The sequence below is a fragment of the Alosa pseudoharengus genome, unplaced genomic scaffold (genome assembly GCF_046254945.1).
Source record: "Alosa pseudoharengus isolate Yale_2024_CS ecotype anadromous, Long Island Sound unplaced genomic scaffold, YU_APseudo_1.1 YU_APseudo_1.1_scf_22, whole genome shotgun sequence".
NCBI classification, from domain to species: Eukaryota; Metazoa; Chordata; class Actinopteri; order Clupeiformes; family Clupeidae; genus Alosa; species Alosa pseudoharengus.
The window spans coordinates 25,752,013-25,775,270 of record NW_027468680.1 but is presented as its reverse complement, the minus strand read 5'-3'; the positions used below and the strand labels follow the sequence as shown (position 1 = coordinate 25,775,270).

General features: G+C 43.9%; 4 protein-coding genes and 1 non-coding gene across 7 annotated transcripts in view; 2 read left to right on the top strand and 3 right to left on the bottom strand.

The window, feature by feature from the left end:
- asap2a (ArfGAP with SH3 domain, ankyrin repeat and PH domain 2a) overlaps window positions 1–884 on the top strand; it is a 56,380-nt gene extending 55,496 nt beyond the window's left edge. Inside the window, exon 28 of the mRNA XM_076299502.1 lies at window positions 1–884. This exon is cut by the window's left edge and continues 257 nt beyond it. The gene's annotated coding sequence lies outside the window, so the exon portion shown is untranslated.
- A 1,639-nt stretch (window positions 885–2,523) lies between these two features.
- Window positions 2,524–5,958, bottom strand: itgb1bp1 (integrin beta 1 binding protein 1). Of its 2 annotated transcripts, none has more exons than XM_076299500.1 (7): window positions 5,864–5,958; window positions 5,040–5,170; window positions 4,856–4,934; window positions 4,625–4,758; window positions 4,342–4,434; window positions 3,514–3,663; window positions 2,524–3,105 (listed from the first exon to the last, which is right to left on the bottom strand). In XM_076299500.1, exons 2-7 carry the CDS (start codon window positions 5,109–5,111, stop codon window positions 3,034–3,036), a joined length of 600 nt encoding a protein of 199 aa, XP_076155615.1. In that variant the 5' UTR covers window positions 5,112–5,170; window positions 5,864–5,958; the 3' UTR covers window positions 2,524–3,033. The 2 variants fall into 2 exon arrangements, with proteins under 2 accessions (XP_076155615.1, XP_076155616.1); XM_076299501.1 differs by having other exon boundaries at window positions 4,625–4,755.
- Window positions 5,959–6,373: 415 nt separating this feature from the next.
- iah1 (isoamyl acetate hydrolyzing esterase 1 (putative)) lies at window positions 6,374–8,533 on the top strand. Its single transcript, XM_076299499.1, has 6 exons — window positions 6,374–6,500; window positions 6,583–6,635; window positions 6,765–6,910; window positions 7,020–7,181; window positions 7,265–7,386; window positions 7,993–8,533. Exons 1-6 carry the CDS (start codon window positions 6,435–6,437, stop codon window positions 8,203–8,205), a joined length of 762 nt encoding a protein of 253 aa, XP_076155614.1. The 5' UTR covers window positions 6,374–6,434; the 3' UTR covers window positions 8,206–8,533.
- A 2-nt stretch (window positions 8,534–8,535) lies between these two features.
- Window positions 8,536–22,528, bottom strand: adam17a (ADAM metallopeptidase domain 17a). Of its 2 annotated transcripts, none has more exons than XM_076299497.1 (19): window positions 22,060–22,528; window positions 21,046–21,178; window positions 20,294–20,427; window positions 18,216–18,304; window positions 17,710–17,899; window positions 16,413–16,546; window positions 16,027–16,113; window positions 15,444–15,575; window positions 15,022–15,166; window positions 14,847–14,938; window positions 14,539–14,691; window positions 14,198–14,397; window positions 13,887–13,990; window positions 13,451–13,585; window positions 12,675–12,805; window positions 12,247–12,325; window positions 12,054–12,142; window positions 11,670–11,723; window positions 8,536–10,646 (listed from the first exon to the last, which is right to left on the bottom strand). In XM_076299497.1, exons 1-19 carry the CDS (start codon window positions 22,169–22,171, stop codon window positions 10,185–10,187), a joined length of 2,655 nt encoding a protein of 884 aa, XP_076155612.1. In that variant the 5' UTR covers window positions 22,172–22,528; the 3' UTR covers window positions 8,536–10,184. The 2 variants fall into 2 exon arrangements, with proteins under 2 accessions (XP_076155612.1, XP_076155613.1); XM_076299498.1 differs by having other exon boundaries at window positions 17,722–17,899.
- Window positions 13,198–13,287, bottom strand: LOC143139970 (small nucleolar RNA SNORA47). Its single transcript, XR_012990494.1, has one exon. It is a non-coding gene; the product is annotated as a small nucleolar RNA SNORA47 (small nucleolar RNA).
- Window positions 22,529–23,258: the final 730 nt, after the last annotated feature.

Below are 23,258 nucleotides of genomic sequence, written 5' to 3'. Positions count from 1 at the left end.
ACACTCCCTTACTGGGAATGTCATCTTCATCATCATCATCATCAATGTCATAGTCATCTCTACAACAAGCTCTCAGCACTCCTGGGAGCATGTTTTTAAATATTGTTTTGGTCCTTGTTTTTCTCCTTTTCTTCCAGCTGTGGTGAAAAACAGGAAAAAGAAGGAAAAAAAGATTGTAGTCTGTGACTTTAGCAATAAATGCACTTTTGACTTATTTATCCTAACTGAAACAAGAGGAAGAATGTTAACATTATGAAGAGGTGTTCAGATCAGAATTTGTACAGAAAGTTTTCCTAAAAGTGGACAGTGGAAACTATTGTAAAATATTTTTTATCAGTTGAAATCTCTCTTACTAAATATCTCTATAAATATCTGTGTGAAATGTTACAGTAGACCTGTTTGCTAACATTCCATATCTGGCATGTTTTTTTTTTTTTGTATTACTGATGTTACGGAATTGCTGATGAAGCCGGTGGGTGTGTGGGACTCTGCAGCGAGTAGTCATGTTGTGTTTCCTATATGGTGCTAACCCAGGGATGTGCCAACAGGCCTCTCCAGAGGGGGCGCGGCTCGGCTCGGCTGTCCCCATTTCCAAGCAACCCTCAGTGAGGCGGAGGGTATAAATAGGACCTTCTCTGATCACACCTGGGAGGGCATAGGCTGCTGCACTGTGTGTGCGTGTGCGTGTGCGTGTGCGTGTGCGTGTGCGTGTGCGTGTGCGTGTGCGTGTGCGTGTGCGTGTGCGTGTGCGTGTGCGTGTGCGTGTGCGTGTGCGTGTGCGCGCATGAGTGAGATGTGGAAACAAGTGTGTGTGTGTGTGTCTGTCTGTCTGTGTGCGCGCGCACGCGTGTCTGTGCAACAGTGAGAGAGACCGATGCAGAGAGCTAAAGGGGGTGGGGCGGGGGTAAATCGTAAATATGTATTTTTTAAGGGGGGGGGGGTGGGGGGGGGGGTGGTGTGGTGTGTGACAAAATTGGGCCAGAATGAGCCCATCTAATTGGGTTGGTTCCAATGACTTCAGTGGACAGTATGGATAGTCCAGGAGCGCCCGAATCCATCATCTGACGATGAGCATGACTGTGCAACTGGACCACCCAGGCTACAAAGTGCTTTATCTCTGCCTCTAACACACAGCAACAAGGGGAGGACTGGTTGTGTTGTTATTTACAATCTCCTCCTCTCCATTTATAGACCTCATTTCCATGCTTAGCAGCATTGGCAGTATAAAAAAAAAAGGTCTGAAAGCCCCGCAATGGCACATTTCTGTTATCTATTAACGTCACACTTCGAGTTCTGTCACATCACCCTATGTGGTCGTAAGGTCTTCATCACGCAGCCCGGGTTCCTTTTGGACCGCACCTCTGTGAAGAATCAGCTTGCGCCTCGAACCCCTTCTCATCCAGTCTGCATGTTTTGAGTTTTATTTGTAATCTACAAAGGAAAAGGCTTTCCTGCCATGTCGTATAATGAGCGTATAGTCTTCCACATTCTCCTCACTGTCTTCCCCATCTCTCCCCCACGTTCACTTTTTATCCTTTCATGCCATCATCACACCCACCTTCTACTGCCAGAGTAGACGTCTCGTCATCATGGAAAAGCGTTAACAGAGCATTTTATATGAAGAACTTGATTTGGTTGCAGAGCAACTCCTATAGAATGTGTTATAAAAAATATATATGTATACGGTTTAATTAACTGACATTGTAGCATAGATGGAATTTTGACTATGACCTACAGTGAACTGTAATTTGTGGCTGAGGGGGGTGGATGTATGGTGTGACGACACACCCCAGCACATCTCATTGGAAAAAAAGGACTGGAATTGTAAATATAAATGTATACTTTTTGTGCATATTTAAATGTGAACAGAACTACATGTCATGGCTCTAGGTCTAGAGTGGTGACTAGGATGCCACGCAATCCTGTGTGTGTGTGTGTAGGCCTCCAGTGTACACTTTAACAAAGTCAAACAAGCTACATTATACCATTCACTTCCATATAGTGTGGATCACTGCATCGATTCTTAATATATTGTACAAATAAATGGGAAACTGGAACTGAAACCAAGTTACAAAGTGGCGTGCAAGTTGTCTTCTTTCCATCACATGAGAACAATATATTCAAATCTTTTGTAAGAACCCGATGCAGATGAGTATCTACAAAATAGACAGGAAAGTAATAGTATATAAAAATTGTATCAAGGGGACTGGTTCTTGGAAATGAAAGTTGTTCTGTTCTGAGAAAATTAAGCTCTAGCGCCCTCTGGTGGTGATTATCTCAAGAAATACTGGCCATATTGATATACATCACAGCTGTAGATGCTGAGACATCAAGGTTACACAAATGGCTCCCTGCAACCTGTTGGGTCAGTCGTAAATCACTACAACATAAACCTGTAAGCACTGAGAGCCCTCAATCTTTCACAGCTGGCTAAGAGCCTGGAGATACACTACCACTGGAGCTCAAGAGCCATGATTCAAGAGGACACAGCCATCAAACAAACCCACTTACTGAGACGAGCCGTTAAAATTCCATTCGTTTTATTGTACCGTATCACTGATCCAATCCCACCTGGATCACAAACCTGGGGAAGGTTGGGGTTCGAACACTGGGGTGTGGTGGTGGTGATTTTCCACCGTGATGAGGGAAGGGGGAGAGGAGATGGATTTACAGCATCTGTGGTGACAGAGTCCTTGTGCTTCGCTTTGTCGTAGTGACCTTGCGATGTACCACGCGATTCTGCCACCGGTCATCACAGCCATAGCCCTTTCTGCCCAGGTAGCAATCGCACGCTTGAGGTTTGAGGCATATTTACATTAAATAGATTAAGTTACGCTGCAATCATATAACCTGCTGGTGGTGGTCAGGCAGTGTTGGGTCACAGCATGCAGGGTTAAGTGAAACGGGGGGACTTTGTTAACTTGGTAAACATTCGGGGCCAGGGCTCACTCATGCCAGCTGGCTTTTTCCACAGAGGTGCAAAGTTCAAGGGTCAATGGTAGTGCATGGTGCACAAATCCCTGTGGACAGGCCTCAGGACTTCTCGGAGGTCAGCACACAGTCGAAAGATGCAGACAGCACCTTGCAAATGGCCTGTGCTTGCTCCTGGGGAATAAAGATGGAGTTACAAAAATGTGGGATACCGTTGCAGAATTTGAAAGCAGCTTAACATGTTCTGATTTATCACACACACACAAACACAGCTAAAAAAACTTTTAGATCTTGAAATTAAGTTAGAATATTAGCATTAGGGCAACAGTGAGCATAGCGGATTCAAATTGCAGTTTAGAACTACAAATATGAATGTGGTTAAATGTCAGCTTTACTTCGGCCCATAACAAAATTTGACTCCTTCGAGCCCTATAAGGTTTGAAGAAGTTCACAGAACATTGTTGCACAACACGATTTCCTACTGGGTCTGCCTGCAGGGCTTCGTCATGGAAACTGCCCATCTGACACAGCTCTGACTGGTCAAATATCTACTAGCCCGCTGTTGCCTAGGTGCCCACTTACCGCACTGCTGCACTGGTACACCCAGATGCTGCACTCCTGCTGCTTGGCATCGGTGGTCTTCAGTGCCAGCAGGTTCTTGCCCGCTCCCAGGCCGTCATCGTAGCACAGCATCCGCACTATCAGGTAGAGTGGGTGTCGGTGCAGCACGTCCTACAGAGAGGGTGGACAAAACACGATCAATGAAATCACTTCTACACTGCGACATGTTCAGTTTCACTATCTGAATTCTATTGACTCTATAATGACCGTACTGACCTAGAGGTTTAACACTAAACCTTACTCGCCTGTACAATAAATGTGACCATGGAGAAGTCTGTGGCGCTTAGATGAGTTGCCAGAATGGAACATTCTGTGCCAAGACAGATGTGTTTCTACCTTTGCGAGATGCAAGATCTCCCAATTCCACCTGTATGCTGACTGAAAGCATGATGGGACATTTTGCACCATCTGAGAGGAGACGTGAATTGCCATCTGGCTTCAGCACTGCGCAGTCCAGGTGATGGAGCATATTGCTCATTTGCAAATATCATGTGTGTGTATCTGAAAATGGTGAGCAGAAGAAATTCTGATAGGAGAGAATAACTCTTAGGAAGATGACTTCAGGCCGATGCATTCTGTTATGGGGTAAAGCAGTGGTTCTCAAACTTTTTCTGTTATTCCCCACTTTGGAGGTGGGGAATTTTCAAGCCCCACCTGACCCCATCAGTGAAAGAGATTTTGTAAGAAGAGATTTTGTAGAAAGATGACTTCAAGCCGATGCATTCTGTTATGGGGTAGACTAGAATAAGTGACGTGTGTATGTAGTAAGAGAAGGCTAAAGAGACTCACACACTGATCCAGTGAGGCCACCTTGACTCCATACTTGGACACACCTAAGACCATCTCCTCACCTCCAGGCACAAATGGCAGCTTTCCATCTTGCTGTTAACATATAGAGTCCAATCTTAACCGACATGAACTGACACAGAGATATACCGCACTATAATGTGTCACGTAATATGATGAGACATTTACAGAAAGGTAGGTAGCTGCAAAATTGTTCTTAAATGTCCTGTCATCACATCAATAAGTACAATAATCTGGTTGATTTATAATGAATTTCCCCATTCACCTGAGCAGCATCAATGTAATTGATGAGGTCCAGAGGTTCCTGTAGAGTTTTACTCATGTCAAAGTGCAGCTTCTCAATCGCTCCCACATACTTAACTCTGAACTCCGCACAGGTCTCGGTGGCACTGTTGCCTGCTGTGTAGAAGCAAAAATTAGGGTCAAATGGTCACCTACAAATGTGTCATCATTGTGTCAGGCCATTAGGCTACAATATCACAGAACTGCAACAAACCTGAGCTTTTGGTAGAGTCTGTGTCAAGACTTGCAACAGTGCTAGATCTGGAAAGACCTCCTAAGCTGGAGTCTACAGACTGAGGCAAAACACAGAAAAAGAGTGAAAGAGATTTTGTAAGAAGAGGACTAGCCTGCGTGTCACTTTTTGGAGGAGTTGCAAGTTTGACGTTTGAGTTTCTTACCTTACTCTTGGTACTGATCTCACTGCTTTGGGAGCTACTGCTGCTGTGACGCGTTTTGCCCTTTCGAAACATTTCACCATGACGACAGTAACCCCAGCTGCTCAACCATCTAGTAGGTCACTTCTGAAGGTCTAGAAGACAGTTTACAATAGACACTAACGACTGACACAACAGCCCAAACACATGTTCACGCGTTTGTCAAACACATCACGCTGGGAAAAATAAGCATGCAAACATGCAAACAGGTGCAAGATGCACGGAAACCGGACAAACAATGTGGTCAACTGCGCAGAAAACGCCTCTATATCAGTTGCGTATAGCCAATTATCCAAATCCGAAGCATTCTACTGGTGCAATACCTCTGCAGTAAAAATAGTTTCACTCAAACTTCTGATGAACAAACCATTCCTTCTAATAATTAAAACAATCTTTATGCATTTCAATAATGCAACGTTTTGAACTATGGACTATGAACTAACATTGCTCTACATAAAACGTTTCAACTTTGTATAACTTGCTGTGAGACCTGCAGGACTAGTCTCGCACACGTGCACAGGAATTAGACTTCGCGCCTTACACGTTGTGTAAACTTGTAAACTCGAGCTCAATGAAGGACCATTGTCCAGAGCCAGTAAATTATTCCCCAGTGCAAGTAACGGAAACCCCGTTGCTAGGATAAACACTACAGCACACCACCCCACCCCACCCACACCCGAATCCCGCATTTCAACTACCACTTATTTCGTGTTTCGTCCACTCAAATGTACACCATTTCCTTCAAAAACACCCAAGTGGAGCCGGATAAACAATAATGCGGGGCATACCTCTGTTGTGAACTTGATCTGTGCCACTTAAATGTTATACTGGGGGTGTAATTTCATCAAAGCAGCCGTCCTTACTTCTCTCTGTTTTGGCGAAAGTCGCGTTGACACTTCACTTCCTTTGGAGCTCCACCCTACCCAACTTAAAGGGAAAGCACATCTAAACACAAGATCGAACAACAACTATGGGATTTTTAATTTAGCAAGTGCCTACTAATATCAAAATGTCTAACAATCTTCCGGTAGTAATATAAAGACTTAATTGTGTTTTAATGCGGCAGCAATAGTATTATAAAACATCAACTGGTGAACAACATTACTCCCACAGGATGCGTAAAAAAACAATGTTGCCACTGAAAACAATGTTGCCACTGTTGAATTCACGTTACACAAAGTTTCATGCACGAAGACGTTACAGTTGTTACACTGTAATAATTGTTTTAGGCTACTCCAATAGTTCCACCACCATCCAACAGAGGGCACAACTCAATATTGTGGTCTACTCTCGTACAACAGTAAATTCGATGGTATAGAAGTGATTGTGTGACAGTAGACCCATGCCGTAGAGTAGGCAATGATGTCCAAAATAAAGCACATAGTTTGGCCTCAGGTCATTCTTTTTGGAGACTCTATTACACAAGTAAGTGACTTAGACACTGGACATCCTTAAATAAATCTGTTTATTATGGATTAAGAAGAGACAAGTGTTTTCCTTCTTACAGTTTTCATTCCAAACAAATGGATGGGGTGCTGAAATCACAGATAAACTTGCCAGGTGAATGTAGCCTAATAAACTTAAGTGAGGTTGCTGGGACTACTGGACTATATTTTGGATTGTAACAAACATGTTGTTTTGTTTTGTTTGCAACATTACATTTGTTTTGGTAACTGTAATTCGTTTTAGGAAATGCGACGTGGTGAACAGAGGCTTGTCAGGTTACAACACTAGATGGGCTAAGATTGTCCTTCCACGCCTCATAACCTCGGCAATATCGTCACATATCGCCGCTGTTACTGTCTTTTTTGGAGCCAATGACTGCGCTTTAGAAGGCAAGACCGATTAAACAGTGGTAAATACATCGTGTAATCATCTATTTCAGTCATATGCCTACCTAATATCAGATGTTATTTGTATTCGTCCATTTTTTGCTCGCACTAGATAAGAACCCACAGCAGCATATCCCCTTAAAGGAATACTCTGAAAATCTGATGGAGATTGCCCAGTATTTGGCCTCTGTTGGCGTGCCCAAAGAGAAGGTCATTTTCATCACCCCACCTCCACTTCACGAGGCTGACTGGGAGAAGCAGTGTGTCCTGAAAGGTCCTCCCCACCTCATGGAAATGTCTCATTAGTTAAAGTCTGTTCCTTCCATCCCATGTCTTATTTCATTTCACTGTCTATAGGTTGTGCCCTGAATCGTACTAACGCGGGCGCTGGACAGTATGCACAGGCTTGTGTGAAGTCCGCTGGTCAGTGTGGAGCTGAGGTACTTGACCTCTGGACCCTAATGCAAAAAGATGGCCAGGTGAGAGAGAATATTAAGCACGCAACACCCTATACCACACACAACTCTGAAATGTGTAGGCCTACATCTCATGTGCTGTGCATGAAAGCATTGATCTATTCAGTGTTTCTCAGTTATTTGTTGCAATAACTGTGGCAGAGGCGTTGCCTTTGAAGATATCTCTATAATCTCTTTTAGCACTATCTGCTTTTCATCTGTGCTTCAACAGAAATTAGAACCGAGAGCTCAGACCGAGAGCTAAGTCACAAGCCACAAACTTGTGTGTTAAACCCCTGCCTGATTGATTCGTCTTTGATAGGGGCGAAAGTATGACAACTTAATCTCTCTAGCCTCAGACATAAAGCTTACAGTGGAGTGACAAGTGTAGGTAGATTGCTATTCCCAATACTACATGACTTTGTTTCTGTATCATAAAAATGGAAATAGCCTAATACATTAAAGAAAAGATTGTTGGTGTGGAGACCTACGAACATGTCATACACAGGATTATTACATACTTGATTTGAACCTAAACTACCCACTGCCATGTATTACTATATTAGCCAAAGATTCAGTTACTCACACCTTAAGGCCAACATACTTAATTTAAACGAATGACCTCTGCAGGACTTCTCGGTGTACCTTTCTGATGGCCTGCATCTCTCGGAGAAGGGGAATCAGTTTGTGGCTCAACACCTGTGGAGACACCTGGAGAGCCGGGTCAATCATCTGCCTTTCATATTGCCTTACTGGGGAGACGTGGATCCCAAAAGCCCAGAGAGTAGTCTGCTGTCTGACTGCCCACAGGGAGACCCTTCTGCCACAGGGGAGCAGCACTGAGCACTAGCACACAAAGCTGAACAGCTTGGCCAGCACCTGACGTTTCCTGGCAATGCATCTGAATGAGTATGCCAGTGTTAACTTTATGAAAAGACATCTGTTTGTCTTAGCACTGATTTGTGTTTTATGGATGTTTGTAATAGGGCAGTGATAAGTGCAAAATAGAGTTCTTCATTGTCAAAAACAAACTTGTAGTGTTGAGTACCTCAGAGTAAGATGAGGTGGTTAAATAAATGTATTTGTTTTTGCAAATGTGTTATGTTTCATGACTCAGGATTTTGAATCAGGATTTACAGACAAATAAAGTTCTTTGAATTTGAATACATAACATCACTGAGGCAATTTCAATTTATTAATTCAGGTGCTCATCATGACAGTGGTCAAATGTAACAGACAGCTTTAACACAACACACACACATTTCTAATCTTTCTCCTTGAGGTTGAAGAAGAACCTCAACATTTACCAACTGAACATACAAACACAAAAAGTAAAAACAAACAAAAAAAAACATTAAAATAAAAAGATGTTTTTTCCACAGGTGAAGGACAGGATATGTTTCATGGCACATCAGTCAGCAGGAGAGGGCCCAGCTGATGTAATATATGTAGGATGAGAAAAACTCATCATTAGATATATTTATTTCAAAACCAAGTAATGTATTTTTTGTTACACTGAATAAAACGACTACAGAAAAACCTCAATATTAATAACAGAAATAAATGTAAAGGCACATCTTACAGTAAGTACATTGAGACTAACAATGATAATGCAGACATAATATATAAAATAGTAACAATTAGTATAGTATTATTCATTTTATTTAAATTAGGGCAGCAGGCCATAACAAATGTATCCTATGTTATGTGGTGTCATTCATAACCTAATAAAAAGACTTTAGTGGCATAATGACACATGCATGCCAATAATGTGAACCATAATATTTTCGGCAATCAGAGTGACTAAACAGCATTTAAATATGGACGCAATGGTCACGATTCCAAGTGACCATCATAGTACAGATCTCAAGGGTCCCTGGTTTAGAGTGCAAAATTGCTGTAAAAAAGCTCTTATTTTGTTTATTGTTTTAAGCAAGCAAGCCTTTTTACAATGCAGTGATTTCCTAGTCTTGTTGCAGTTTCATTTATTAAACTGCATTAATGTAACCATAAAGTGTCATGATTTCCTTAGAAAGAACGAAGGGGTGAGTTCTTCCTGACTGATTGGCAAAATGTGTCATCCTTGTCGGAATACCTGACATGCACAGTAAGAAGAACGTCTCCTGATTGCAGAAGGTAAAGGGAATATGATCACTCACACTGCGTCCTAACTGCAAACGACAAAATCAGTCTTAGTTTGTTTGGGATTAGTTTGTTTTCCATTAGAATGCCTTCACGGAGTGGTGCAGTGCTGTGCAGTGTGTTTTGAGCAGAACTTTTGTCGGACGTCCTGTTTCTATTTTCTTTCTGTCGCTCACGTTGGTCTGCTATATTGACCGAGAAACATGACGGAGAAGCATGTTTAACATATTCTGTGTGGACAGAGAACATTTAGTGGTACGTGACAAGTCGGATAATGCAGTTAGGACAAGCTCTTACACATTCTCTTAAACAGACTTCAAACTTCGACACATAAAAATGATTCTCAACATACGGCCCTTTCAGACCTCCAGTTCTCAAACATACACCACAGAAATTGTCTAAGCAAGCAGCCACTGGCATCCATTAACTACCTAATGCTTGTATTTTGACTATTCATCGACTATGACTACTATCGACCATCGTCAGACACATGGGCAGTTGCAAATGCACTCTTTCCCCACAACTGCCTGATCTCTCTCCATTTCCTCTTTGCCCATAGGACCGTGGCTGTGCAGAAGTATACAGTGTGTATTACCTTTTCTGTGTGCAGTATATACAGTAATATTTCATACAAATATATATAGGTTTGGGCGTGTGCTTGAGCGAACCCCCCTCCACCTTCAGCACTCGGTCTCCTTATTGTCGACGCAGGCCTGCCTCTTGAGGCGCCTCCGGCCGGGCGATGAGGCCGCCCCCTGCTGCTCGCTCAGGTCCTGGAAGGAGCGTGCGGTGGACGGAGGGCCGCTTGGCAGGGGGAAGACGGCCTCCTCCGGAAGCTCGTCGTCCGGCGGCGGCAGCGAGCCGCTGCTGCTGGTGTCCTCCTGGATGGTGGCCATGCGCGGCTGATCCGCTCTGGGTCCGGCGGAGGCCGGGGCAGGGCCTGGGGCGCCCGTTGCCTCCGCTGGCGCCTGCTCCGCCTGAGGAAGAGGAGGAGGGTGGGGGCCCGAGGGCCCGCTGGTGCTGCTGCTGCTGCTGGAGCCGGGGCCCGATCCCGAGGCCCGGGCCGCTGAGAACAAGGGTGCCGCCGGGGGCTTGATGATGCGCACGGGCGCCGACTCCAGGTTGTTCAGCATCTCGGCGGTCTGCGGGTGTTCACCAGGATGAAGATGAGGAAGAGGAGGAGCGGCAGGAAGAAGGGGGGGGGGGGGGGACACAAAAACAAAAAACACAAAGTGAGGGTCACTCCAAGCAGCTGCGTGTGCTCACGCCGACACTAGCCCTGGGGGCCAGCCTCTCTCAGTGCTCCAGACAGGATTCTGAGACGGACCGCCGGGGCTAGTGCTAACCGCCTCGTCTACTCAAAACACTCAACTCAAAAACAACAAACACTCAAGCAAGCTGTGTAGAGGGGGAAGACACGGCTTGACTTGACACACTTCAACATTACCACACATACAGGCCAGATGCAGGGGGCAAACCACAACGGCAAACCACAGCTGCAAACTGCAATCCAAACACCGCCCACCCAACCAACCACCCCTTTCCGAAACCCAACATACGCCTGACCTATGGGAACAACAGACACCAAGTTTTACACAAGTCACGAGCTAGCATTCCTTTTTAACACAAAATGAGGAAGGAGATCTGCGACAGTCTAGCAGCTCACACTAGCAGGTGCACAGCCAGCCCCGCACACTCACCTGAGGCCAGGGGCTCTACTGCACACTCACCTGAGGCCAGCGCTTTACTACACACCTCCACCACCATCTGCTGCAGTTCCACGGCAGATGGGGCAAACAGTGATGGGACAGGTCAAATTTAGCCAATCACTGACACACAGACACACACACAGACACACACACAGACACACACACAGACACACACACAGACACACACACAGACACACGCACGCGCGCGCGCACGCGCGCACGCGCACACGCGCACACGCACACGCACACGCACACGCACACGCACACGCACACGCACACACACAATTAGGGTGAGACCACATGTCAGCAATGCCAGCATGCCCCGTCAGTGGGTCTCCGTCTTTCTCTCATTCCACAAACAGCAGATCAGATCAGTCAGAGGTCAGGATGTGCATTCACTTCTCTGCTACAGGAGAGGAGAAGGTTTGTGGACAACCTGCATGAGGTGCAACTTACACTGGGGTACATGATGGACTTGCTGTTCTCATACTGCCTGTCCAGGTTCTTGTCCTAGAAGAGAAAAATGTACAATAGTAATACCTCAAATGAGAGTATGTTTACAGCTGTAGTGTAACGTTTTTTACATTATAGAACAGGTTGGTTAAAGGAGAATTCCAGCCATTTTTTAACATGGATCATGAGTGTAGCACTGTAGCTGCCTGGCAACTCTAGCAGTTGGCTGCTGCAACTTGAGCTACTTAAAATCGTTTGTTTAGGTTTTTTTTTTTTTGTACCAGTAAGTGATGACCTCGAGAAACAGTGATCTATGTGGAATTTAAAAAAAAAAAAAAAATGTATTTTGAATTCTCCTTTATGGGGAGGGTTGAGACTGGTCTTTACCACGCAGTGCACCAGGATGCTGAGGGGAATCCAGAAGACGAGGGAGAACACCACCACAGAGCCCACGATGTTGTCCGCTAGGAACTTCCCTACAGAAGAGAGGAGAGGGACAGCTTTCAGTTCAGGCTAAACTGCTGCACACACTGTAAGCCGCGTCTTTTTGAAAGCACTATAGTTGGGCCACTACACTCACCAAAAGTGTTGATGTCGAGCTTGTCGATGAAGTCCCAAAGCCTCTCAATGACATCCTGCACCTGCTTCATGCATTTCCCCTGTAAAAAACACATGAGTCAAACTATACAAGGTAACAATAAGAAGTATTTGATAATGTATACTGCATTGGCACCCTGCACCTTACGCAATTACAATAGGTATGTGTCAGCACAAATTATAACATGTGACTGCAGTGTAATAAACATTGTAATAACCCAATAACTGAAATGGAACTATTTTAACTACATTATCTTTAGTCTGATTTAATAAATCTTACTTGACATTTTTACACTCTACACTTATACTTTCTTGACTCCTCAGGTGACATGAACCACACTCTGCATTCTCACAAGCAGTCGACATAAAAACAAGAAAACAAGCTGGCCCGAGCCAATGATGTGCACGCACCCCCTCGTCGCAGAAGCCTACGGTGCAGGGCTTGCCCTTCCGCAGGAACAGGAAGTTGCCGCTCTCTAACGTGAACGGTGTGCAGAGGCCATCTGCATTCTTGCAGCACACTTTGCATGAGTCATACGTCTCTGGAGACACAGCGGGAGAGGGAAATAGAGAGAGACAGACAGACAGACAGACAGACACACACACACACACACACACACACACACACACACACACACACACACACACACACACACACACACACACATATACGAGACACACACGAGACACAGAAGTCAGACACATGACTGAACTTCCTTCCTGTCTGATGACTGCCACCCATCTGGGGTGGACCACAACTATCTGTAGGGTCAGCACCACTTCAGTCTGTTTTGTTTGTGTCTTTACTAAAATAAACTACGTAATATGATTAGACATAACGCTTTTTGTTAACTCTTTGATGTGCAGACTAAACACTATCAACCCTACAAAAATGCTGTTGACAAAACACTGCATACAGCCTGAAAATAGAACACAGTTGTTCCAGAGTGTTTGCCATTGCTCTTGGAGGGAATAACCAGTTGTGGCAGCAACAGTCTGGCTACCAAACTTTCTCAATCCTCCTTTTCAAATATTTTCATAGGCCATCAAAAGGCCCTCAGGTTACACAATAATTCTACTGTATTAGGAGCACTACAAAATGTTTTGTAGGCTACTTTGGGTGAAAGCAAAGTCTAATGAGTCGCCCTCATGTAATATCCCACATGGCACGTGTGTAGTTTGCTCACCGTTGCAGGCGCAGGACTCCAGGTTGTGCAGGGCCTCACAGAACGGAACACAGTCCCCTCCGCGGCATCGGCCCATGTCCACGCACACCGTCTCGTCCGGCAGGTTGCCGGGGGCCGGGCACTCGCTGCTGGTGCCTATCAGCAGGGAGGAGCTCGTTACTACGGCGATCACTGGGTTTACAGATACGCACAAGGGCTGGGTACTGCTATGCTCACTGCGTCACACTGCTCAACTGACAAGGTCATATAACCCTAGTGTATTTAAATCAATAGCAATTTACTGCATGTTTCTGTCAGGTGTGTGATGTGATCGTTATGGATGTATGGTGGACATATAGATAGATAGAGATAGATAGATACTTTATTGATCCCCAGGGGAAATTCAATATGGCTGAGGTATGGCTGAGGTATGGCTCCTGCAGGCGCCTGTGCTCACCTGTGCATTTGGAAAGGTCCTTGCAGGTAGCAGTGATGGGCTCCTGGCACGTCTTCTCTGGCTGCTCAAACGCACAGTTTTTGCAGCATGGGCTATTGCGGTCACTATGAGCATATGAAGATACACATACATAGCATATTTAAAAATTATCAAAGATAAACTGCCTGGAACAAGAATAAGGACATATTTCAACCTAAACAGTTGATTACAATAAATCTAACCGACTTGCTCCTTGTTTATGTGGAGGTATACACCAGTGTGTGTGTGTGTGTGTGTGTGTGTGTATATGTGTGTATGCCTTAGCTCCACACCTGCACTGGGCCTCAGGTCGGAACTTGCAGTTGGAGGTGCAGCAGGGGTCCTCGTAGCGATGCAGGAGGCCCGGGTCACACTCCTCGCCCTCCTCCACACGGGAGTTCCCGCACAGCTTACTGTTCCTCACCCGGAAGCACAACGGAGCCTTGAAGCTCAGCGTCTTGCTGACGGACGTCTTACTGCAGTTGGAGAAGCGCTGGAGAGAGATCGACACATTCCCCTTAGTCACCAACAACTAAAAGTTTTACAAAAGCATTAGAACTGGAAAAGCCAACTTAAAGAGTCTCCAAAATGTAAACAATGGTGCAAACAGAGGGTGTTGAAAGAGGAGCTGTACCTTGTTGTTGTAGTGGTCCCCACTCACAGCTATGGGGTACATGACGAACTTCCCTCCGTGGTCATCACTAGGGGCACAGTGGGCAATGTTGTCTGGGTCATGCTCCGCACCAAAGTTGTGGCCTAGCTCGTGTGTGGTCACCAGGTCCGCTTCCTAAGCACATCAATACCGCTAGCTTTCAGATCATTTCACACAGTTTTACAGTTTAATAAGTTTGGAACTTAAGGTTTGGTTTAGAAAATGAACGGTGAACTAAAAACACACACACACACACAACAAAATCTCTTATGACAGTCTCAGAAACCGACCTTGGTAAGAATGGTTTTTCCATAGTTTTTTGTGCTGGTTAAACCAGTGTTGAGGTAACTAGCCTTCTTTGCAGAGGCAGATGGATAGTACGCTGAGGGAAGAAAAAAAAAAAAAGTCACACAAAATGAACACATTTTTACCACCCTCGTTTGTATACACACCAACTGCACTTACGTTTTGGGCAGAGACCCCCAAGGGCGTGAGGTTTGGACGGGGCCACGTAGGCCAGTCCCAGCGTGCCCTCATCAAAGTCCTGGTATGTGAACAGGTGAGCCAGGCACACGGTTGAGGCGTTGTCTGCAATATCGGAGCTGAATTGCTGAACGGCAGAAATAGAGGAGGCTCAAAAGTCTCAAAGCTGACAACAAGGTCATACACTGAAGAGGTGATATGGGTAAGGTGGCCAATGCATACTTCTATGATTATTCCATAAATAGACATTTGATGTTGAATTTCATCTCATGCCTGGGAAAACACTTTCCAACAATTCATTGAATGGATACGCCACATAACCAGAAGCTACTTGCAAATGACAATCGTTTGCCACCCTAGGCATGTTCAGGACCAGTCAGGAACGCACTCCCATAAGTGCTCACCTCCAGGAGCTTCTTGACGTCCCACACCTTGACTTCTTGACGGCCTTTGGGCGTTAGGCGGCTGGGGCAGCCCTCCATGTTGTAGTGAGCTCCACCACCGGATACCTGCGTGGGCTCTTTGTGAATGATAATCTGCCAAGAGAAAATTAACAGTGGCCGTGTTGAGGAGGAAAAACTACAGAAGCACGCTGAATAGCGCAGGAGGGACAAACAGTGCCCACGGGAACACGTCCTGCCTGGGAGGAAACAAGGGCTCGGGCTGTGGATATATATAACCGCTCTTCCCCACTGCCAGATACGAACAACCCCCAACACACACACACACACACACACACACACACACACACACACACACACACACACACACACACACACACACACACACACACACACACACACACACACACACACACACACACACACACACACACACACACACACACACACACACACAGACAGACAGACAGAACACTCTGCTTCTTGAAAAACAAGCTGCTCTACTTCTCATTCAGTGAGTTCACAGGCTGGCAGGCTATCTCCCCGAGTCCCCCAGTGTGGACCACTGATGGGTTCTGTCACTCACCTGGTGGATCTGAACCCCGTAACCTTTGAACTCATCGTCCCAAGAGGTGTTCCTGTAGATGTCGTCCACTCTGTCAATCAGCTCAATCTGGACAGAGCAGAAACAAATAATCAATAAACAAATAATCAATAGACAACGAACGTGTTATACTGCAGTTAAATATCTATTCATGTGATCCAAAATGATACCGCAATTTGTTCAAGTATGGGGCCACAGGAAATCTGAAAAGGCTTCTGCTATGACCACTACATAACACACACTACTACATAGCTGAAGAAAACACTCATGTCTGCGTGTGACTAGTGCCACATGTAGCCAATTGTTCCAGATGGGGAATCCTAGAAGTGTTGTTAATAGCTCAGAGATGGAGCAGCCATGCGTCTCACCAGGTAGTTGAGGGTGGTGCTCTCTTCTCCGCGCCCCATGTGTCTGAAGAAGCGGTAGTCCGCCACCAGCAGCAGGGGACAGGTGTTCTTCTTGTGGTCGTGGGCCGCGGCCCTCTTCTCCCTATGAAGGGGTTCTGCAGAGACCAGAGAGGGCCGATAAGCATTCTTATCAGGGACAGCTCAATTGGAGGCCTATCAAGTCAACGCTTGGCGACAAAGCGTGTAAAAGAGGAATCCCAGTAAACATGGCGTAAAAATGTTTTGCCTTAATGCCCTGATAGTTCACTGCAAGCTTTGCTAATAACAAGCACAGCACAAAAATGTGCAATCCAGAAGAATGCAAGTGACAACAAAGAACTTGTCACAACTAGTCTAAATCTCTTTGCAAGGAAAAATATGAGAAAATACTGCTGTCTAATTCCATTGTGGAGCTGGGATTGTACTGGTGCAAAGAGAGCAATGGCAAACTTTTCTTACGGGGGTCCTGTTTTGAATACTGATTGATTTGGACATCATAACTGAATATCCAAAGAGGTCAGGATGATTTCATAACTGTCTCTGATCAATGCTAAAAACGAATAATAACCGACATTCAGCTGTTAGAGGTGCTACAAATAGCTATTGTTTTTTAGGCCAATTGTTTAGAAATTAAGCCAGTTCTGACAATCAGTCCAAATTGACTGGTCAGCTAGGGACAGCCTTTGTGACTTGTTCCTCCTCATTATGCGTATTCAACAACATTCATTTCCACACAACCCTATTACAACTGATATCTTCCACGCCGCTGAACCAAAAAGGTTTGACAGTACAGTCTATTCACAAGAACACGGAGCTTCTCGGAATTTTCCATGATGCATATCCTTTCATTGCATTTTGGGGAACAGCTCATCTTGAAAATAGACAGAGAGAGGTCACGACAGACCTGAACAAGCAGTGCTAGTTCCATGACCCAGGCAGTTTCTAAACAGCTGAATCACAGCTTTGAAGAAGGCCCACTTCTTTTATCAGCTCTCTGCCTTTTAGGCTCAATGAGGCACAGATGGAGCATGCAGTACAGAGGGTGTGTCTAATAGCGAATATGCTTTTGCTCAAAAGAAAAAGGCTTTGGAACTCTGTTCTGATCACCCTAAAAACACAAAAACACACACCAATAGATACACATGCACATATAAATATACCCACACTCACAAAGACACAAATTATCTTCCGGTCTCCTTTCATTAATTTCCTTCTACTCATATGCAGACAACATCACATACTGATAATAAAAGCACATCCACACATTCATGGACATTACCTGTCCACTCACCCTTGTCCCCCTCCTCTCTTCCGGTCACTCTGGCTTGTTCTGGAAGGAGGTCCTGGGCCTCGGTGTTGACGTAACCACACACTTTGGGGGAGGCCAGCCGGCTGATGTTCTTGATGTCCTCGGACCGGTACACCAGCAGCCGGCCATCAGAGGTTGTCTCGATAAACCGCCACAGAGGCTTGTGGTGGAAAAAAAAAAAGGGGGAAAAAAAGTGATCAAAAAGACCTTCAAATTATGTATTCCAGTTTCATTTTGTTTATGTTTATATGTTAACATATCAGGCATTCTTAACCAAAACAAATGCATGTCCATACTGTTTCTTGATGAGCAGCAATGTAGACTATAATACAAGTCTCTGTTATTAAGAGATTATACTACTGATATACAAATAAATACAAAGAGGTCATCCAGAATGGACAGTAACTGTTGCCTCTCTGATGGACGGAACATGTGGTCTGTTGTCTGCCATGTCGTTCTTTAACCCACGTCCTTACCTCCACGTTGTACTCTGCTTCATCTGTGAGGATGTGAGCAGAGAACTCGTCCCCATCCATATGTGCCTGCACACGAGAGTGCTCCTCTCCTAAGCCATGAAGAAAGGAAAAGTCCTAGATTTAGATACACTTAAGCCTTTCTCAAAAATCTAATCCGTATTACAACCCCAAAACAGAAAAAGTTGTGACGTTGTGTAAAATGTAAATAAAAACAGAATGTGATAATATACAAGTCTTGTAAACCCTTATTTAGCAGCAAAAAGGACATAGACAACATATCAAACGTTGAAAATGAAAATTTGGACTATTTCATGGAAAATATATGTTAATTTTGAATTTGGTGCCAGCAACATGTTTCAAAAAAAGTTGGGACGGGAGCATGTTTACCACTGTGCTGCTTCACCTCTTCATTTAACAAAATTCTGTAAATGTTTATGAACTGAGGAGCCCATTTGCTACAGTTTTGATAATGAAATGTTGTCCCATTACTCCCCGATATAGGATTTCAGTTGCTCAACTGTATGGGGTATTCTTAGTCATGCTTTTCATTCCATTATGCACCTAATTTGACAAATCTGGACTGCAGACAGTCCATCTTAGCAGCTGGACTCAATGGAGAAATACTATTTAAATATGTGCAGAATTCATGTTGCCATTGTTTTCCTGAAATAGTCAAGGTCGTCCATGGAAAAGACATTGCCTGGATGCCAGTATATGTTGCTCAAAATCTGTATACATCATTCAGAATTGATTGTGGTAAGAAGATTGGGAAGATTCCCATGCTGTAGGCACTAATGCTCCTCCACACCATCATAGATGTTGGGTTTGGAACTGAGCACTAAAACAAGTTGGATAGGTTGGATACTTGGATAGGCCCTCTCCTCTTTAGCCAAGATGAGTCCATGATTTCCAAAAAGAATGGCAAACTTTGATTGGTCTAACCACAGGACCTTTTTCCATGTTACCTCAGTCCATTTTAAACAAGCTCAGGCCCAGATAAGAGGGGGGTATTTTCTGTATCATGTCTCAATACAATTTTAGCTGTTACAATTTTGGCTGCAGTTTTTTAATTGAGTATCAAACTGTGCACATAGACAATGGTTATCAGAGGTTTTCCTGATCCCATACAATGACAGGTCTGGAAACAGGTCTAGTGTTGATGCAGTGCCATCTGAGGTCCAAAAGACCACGGCCATTCAATGTGTTTTTCAGCTCTATTCCTTGTTTGCAAAGATTTCTCTGGATTCTCTGAATGTTTAAGAATATTATGTCCTGTAGATTATTAACTCCCCAAATACATCACAATTTCATGTTAAGAAGCATTAAAATAACATATTTTGTGCGCACAAGTTTACGCAGATGATGAATACCCCTACATCTTTACTTCTAAGAGACCCTACCTCTCTGGGATGCTCTATTTCATACCCAATCGTGTTGCCACTTACCCTACTTAGTTGTGAAACATTCTTCCTTTTGCTTTCTTTATCATTATACAACTTTTCCAGTATTTTGTTACCCCATCCCAACTTTTTCTGAAACATGTTGCTGGTATCAAATTCGAAATGAACATATATTTTCCATGAAATAGTCAAATTTGTCATTTTTAACATTTGATATGTTGTCTGTGTCCTTTTTGCAATTAAATATGAGTTTAAGAGATTTGCAGATTATTACATTCTGTTTTTATTCATATTTTACACAATGTCCCAACTTTTTCTGTTTTGGGGTTGTACAATGGAGAAGTGAGTTATAATCAATAACAAATTGCCATTCCAACTAAGTTATCAATCATAGCAAAGTTCTGTCTTCAAACCCATGGGAAACAGCTATGAGTTAGTGAGCACAATGTCACTCACATTCCCACTTCAGCCGCGGCAGAAGATTGTTAATGTTACCAAGTGGCCAGAGGATAGGTTCATAGTCTGACTTTGCCGTATAAATTCCACCAACGCCTATACGGTTAATTAAGAGCTTTCAACTTGATTGGGCCTTACATCTGAAGGAGTCTCCACAACTACCACTGCGGGTAATGAAGAAGTGATCTGTGCCGGACAAACAACCACATTTAGCGGTCTTACCTACGACATGGCCTTTGAAGTAATTCTCCATCTGAACTTCATACTGCTCCTCATTTCCTTGATCGTTGACAAAGATTGCTTTGAAATTCTCGCTAAAGAGGTCCGTATTTGTTGTCAAGTAAAGCTGAAAATTCCTGCAGAAAATGATGTTTTCTTTACCAAAAAGTATGTGTATAATCCCAAGTTGCTAATAATGTATGCTTCCAATGATTTATTGATAATAATAATAATAATAATAATAATAATAATAATGATGAAATGACAGTTCATGCAAGTCCAGGAAACGAACCAACATGGACCATCCCATTGCTGGCATTACATTGTCACAAGCCAAAATCAAGCAGCTTCCATAGATCACGCGCTGTGCCTGAGGCTACTAAATTTACAATCTGATAAAAACCTCAAATCTCAATAGTGCCCAGGCACACGCACACACGCACACACACACACACACACACACACACACACACACACACACACAAACACACACACAATGGTCTGCTGTTCCAGCTTTCACCATTGATTGTTTTGTTAGGCTATGGCAAGAAGTCTCCCCCACTGACATACAGACAACCATTGTGTGTGTATATATGTGTGTGTGTGTGTGTGTGTGGGTGTGGGTGTGTGTGTGTGTGTGTGAGAGAGAGAGAGAGAGAGAGAGAGAGAGAGAGAGAGAGAGAGAGAGAGAGAGAGAGAGAGAGAGAGAGAGAGAGAGAGAGAGAGAGTTTGTGAGACCAGTGACTTGACCTTACCTCTTCAGCGCAGAGAAGCTGACCAGTCGCTCCACATGCGAGTGTGGGGCTGTGTCCCTCCTCTTCAGCGAGTGCCTCTGTAAGCTGACGAGTGGGAGAACCTCGAAGTCAGCCAGTAGGGAGCGGAGCACACCTGCACAGGGTTTCAGAGTTGGGATCAGTTTAGTGTCATTAAAGTACTTTAATCCTGAATGTGGAGGCTGTTGCCTCCGATTACAGATCAATTTGGGAGCAACAACAGTGTAATTCTGCCAGTGTTTCAATGCTGACATGGTTAAATTTAGCAAGAGTGCCAGAAATTGACACTTAAAGAGTTCAAAGTAAAGGAGAGAAATGAGGGACAGGGAAACACTTCTGCTATGTGTTACTTTTGTAGTGTACATTTGGCAACATAACTGAGAAAGTAACTAGCCTATGAGGTCTAGTGATGACTACCGGTGCATGTAAATGAGATGTGGAACTAAGGTAGCCCAAAATAAAACAAGACGTGAGCGTGAAACTCATTACACTTCAGAGAAGCAATAAAACTGGTGGAATGAAGACTAAATGAGCTTGTGCAACTTCCACCATCAGTCATTAACATTTTGTCACCACGAAGAGTCTAGACAACGTTAGAATTACAGTTACATTCATTTACAAATGGTGTGGAACACTGCGAAATTTCTTCAGAAGGCACATGAAGACAAGCTCTACTGGGCTTACCAGTCCAATTATTCTATAAATAACTCACATTAAGCTTACCAGTAGCATTGGCCACTGTATCTATTTGGTGTGGTTGGACAAGTACGGTTAACATAATGTTAATGTCACTTTCGACATGGTAATTAAAGTCCTTCCACTTTTGCAACCCTCGAGATTTCACGAATCATCCAAAGGTTATTGTGGTTGTTTATAGCTCCTGTCATGCATTTTAACTGAGTAGGATGAAATAATGGATAATGAACAAGGAAACAATGCCACTTATCGTTTGAAAAATTCCCGAACCCAAATCTGTCACATTTCTCATGGCCTTACCAAATTCCTTGTCATCTTCGTTTAAACGCTCCTCCCGAAGCAAGGTAGGGCTTGTTACACAGTTTACCCAACAAGGGAAAAGTAACACTGCACAAAGTAGTAGAGTCCCCATCTACACGTATCATTTGACCATATATTAAACTACTTCAACGAGATCATTTCACTGCAGTTCGCTGGTGAACTATTTATCTTCTTCTGCAGTTATCACAGTCGTTTTTATCCTGACCTGCGAGTGAAAATTCTCCTATTAGCTAACGTTACTTAGCTAGACAACTTGCTAACCTGGGTTATTCTATCTTGTTGCGCCTTAAATTAAACGATACCGCCCCGTCAACTGAACGATTATCTTACACATTTAAACGACTTGGCTACAACCTAAAGACATTTTCAAACTAAAGAGTAAAGACTAACTTGTTCTACAACTTATGGTGCAAGGCACTAGCAGGGGCGGCTACTGCTACTAACTGAATACAACTTCCGGAAATTATTACGGAACTGCGTCACTTAAGGAAACGTCAAATCAAAACACAACATTTTACTGTCTATGGATTTTACAGAAATAAAAATGCTGTATTTTATTTACACGCTGTGTAAATAAATAATGTACTCGACCCCTAATGATATTACAATGCAAACATATTTAACAAGCTAAGACATAAAACGTTACGGTTAATGTTTGAAATGTAATGAAAGCCGATATTAAGACCAAAGCACTACATTTATTGGCCTATTATTCGGCCGTCTCAATCAAAGTTCTTAATGCGTCAAAAACACCCTGCTCGTTTCGTTTTCGCTTCTTTGGGGGAGGCTACTGGATTACATAATTAGGAAAATTCCTGTGTAGGCCTATCGATCTTTTCCTTTACAAAGGAGGAAAAGAACAATGCAAAACGTGTTGGTACGTATCAAGACGGTCTAGTGGTTTCATGAATCACTAATATACTAGCTCTGGCAGTCTCACAATTCATACATCGTTATTAAAAAGAAATGCGTCAGCCAGGATGTTGGGGACATCATGAAATTGCAGTATATCAACCATGAGATCAACCAACCTCTGGGTGAGGACAGGTCAACAAAACTCAACCTCACGAGATTGGACTCATCGCAGCGCTTACCCTTCATTACAATGTCCTTCAGTGACATCAGAAGAAACAATGAAAAAGTTTGGCTTCATTTACATTGAGCCAGGGCGTTGTTCT

Bases quoted from the DNA above. Each gene is read 5' to 3' on its own strand.
- itgb1bp1 (XM_076299500.1), bottom strand. From the start codon at position 5,111: ATGTTTCGAAAGGGCAAAACGCGTCACAGCAGCAGTAGCTCCCAAAGC. The intron at 4,435-4,624 runs GTGAATGGGGAA...ATATGTTAACAG, and splicing joins ATTACATTGATGCTGCTCAG to CAAGATGGAAAGCTGCCATT. The intron at 3,664-4,341 runs GTGAGTCTCTTT...CCCTCTCTGTAG, and splicing joins TGGCCTCACTGGATCAGTGT to GACGTGCTGCACCGACACCC.
- iah1 (XM_076299499.1), top strand. From the start codon at position 6,435: ATGATGTCCAAAATAAAGCACATAGTTTGGCCTCAGGTCATTCTTTTT. The intron at 6,636-6,764 runs GTGAATGTAGCC...AATTCGTTTTAG, and splicing joins ATCACAGATAAACTTGCCAG to GAAATGCGACGTGGTGAACA. The intron at 6,911-7,019 runs GCAAGACCGATT...TGCTCGCACTAG, and splicing joins CAATGACTGCGCTTTAGAAG to ATAAGAACCCACAGCAGCAT.
- adam17a (XM_076299497.1), bottom strand. From the start codon at position 22,171: ATGGGGACTCTACTACTTTGTGCAGTGTTACTTTTCCCTTGTTGGGTA. The intron at 21,179-22,059 runs GTAAGGCCATGA...AACCCTGTGCAG, and splicing joins CGAAGATGACAAGGAATTTG to GTGTGCTCCGCTCCCTACTG. The intron at 14,939-15,021 runs GTAAGTGCAGTT...TTCTTCCCTCAG, and splicing joins TGGGGGTCTCTGCCCAAAAC to CGTACTATCCATCTGCCTCT.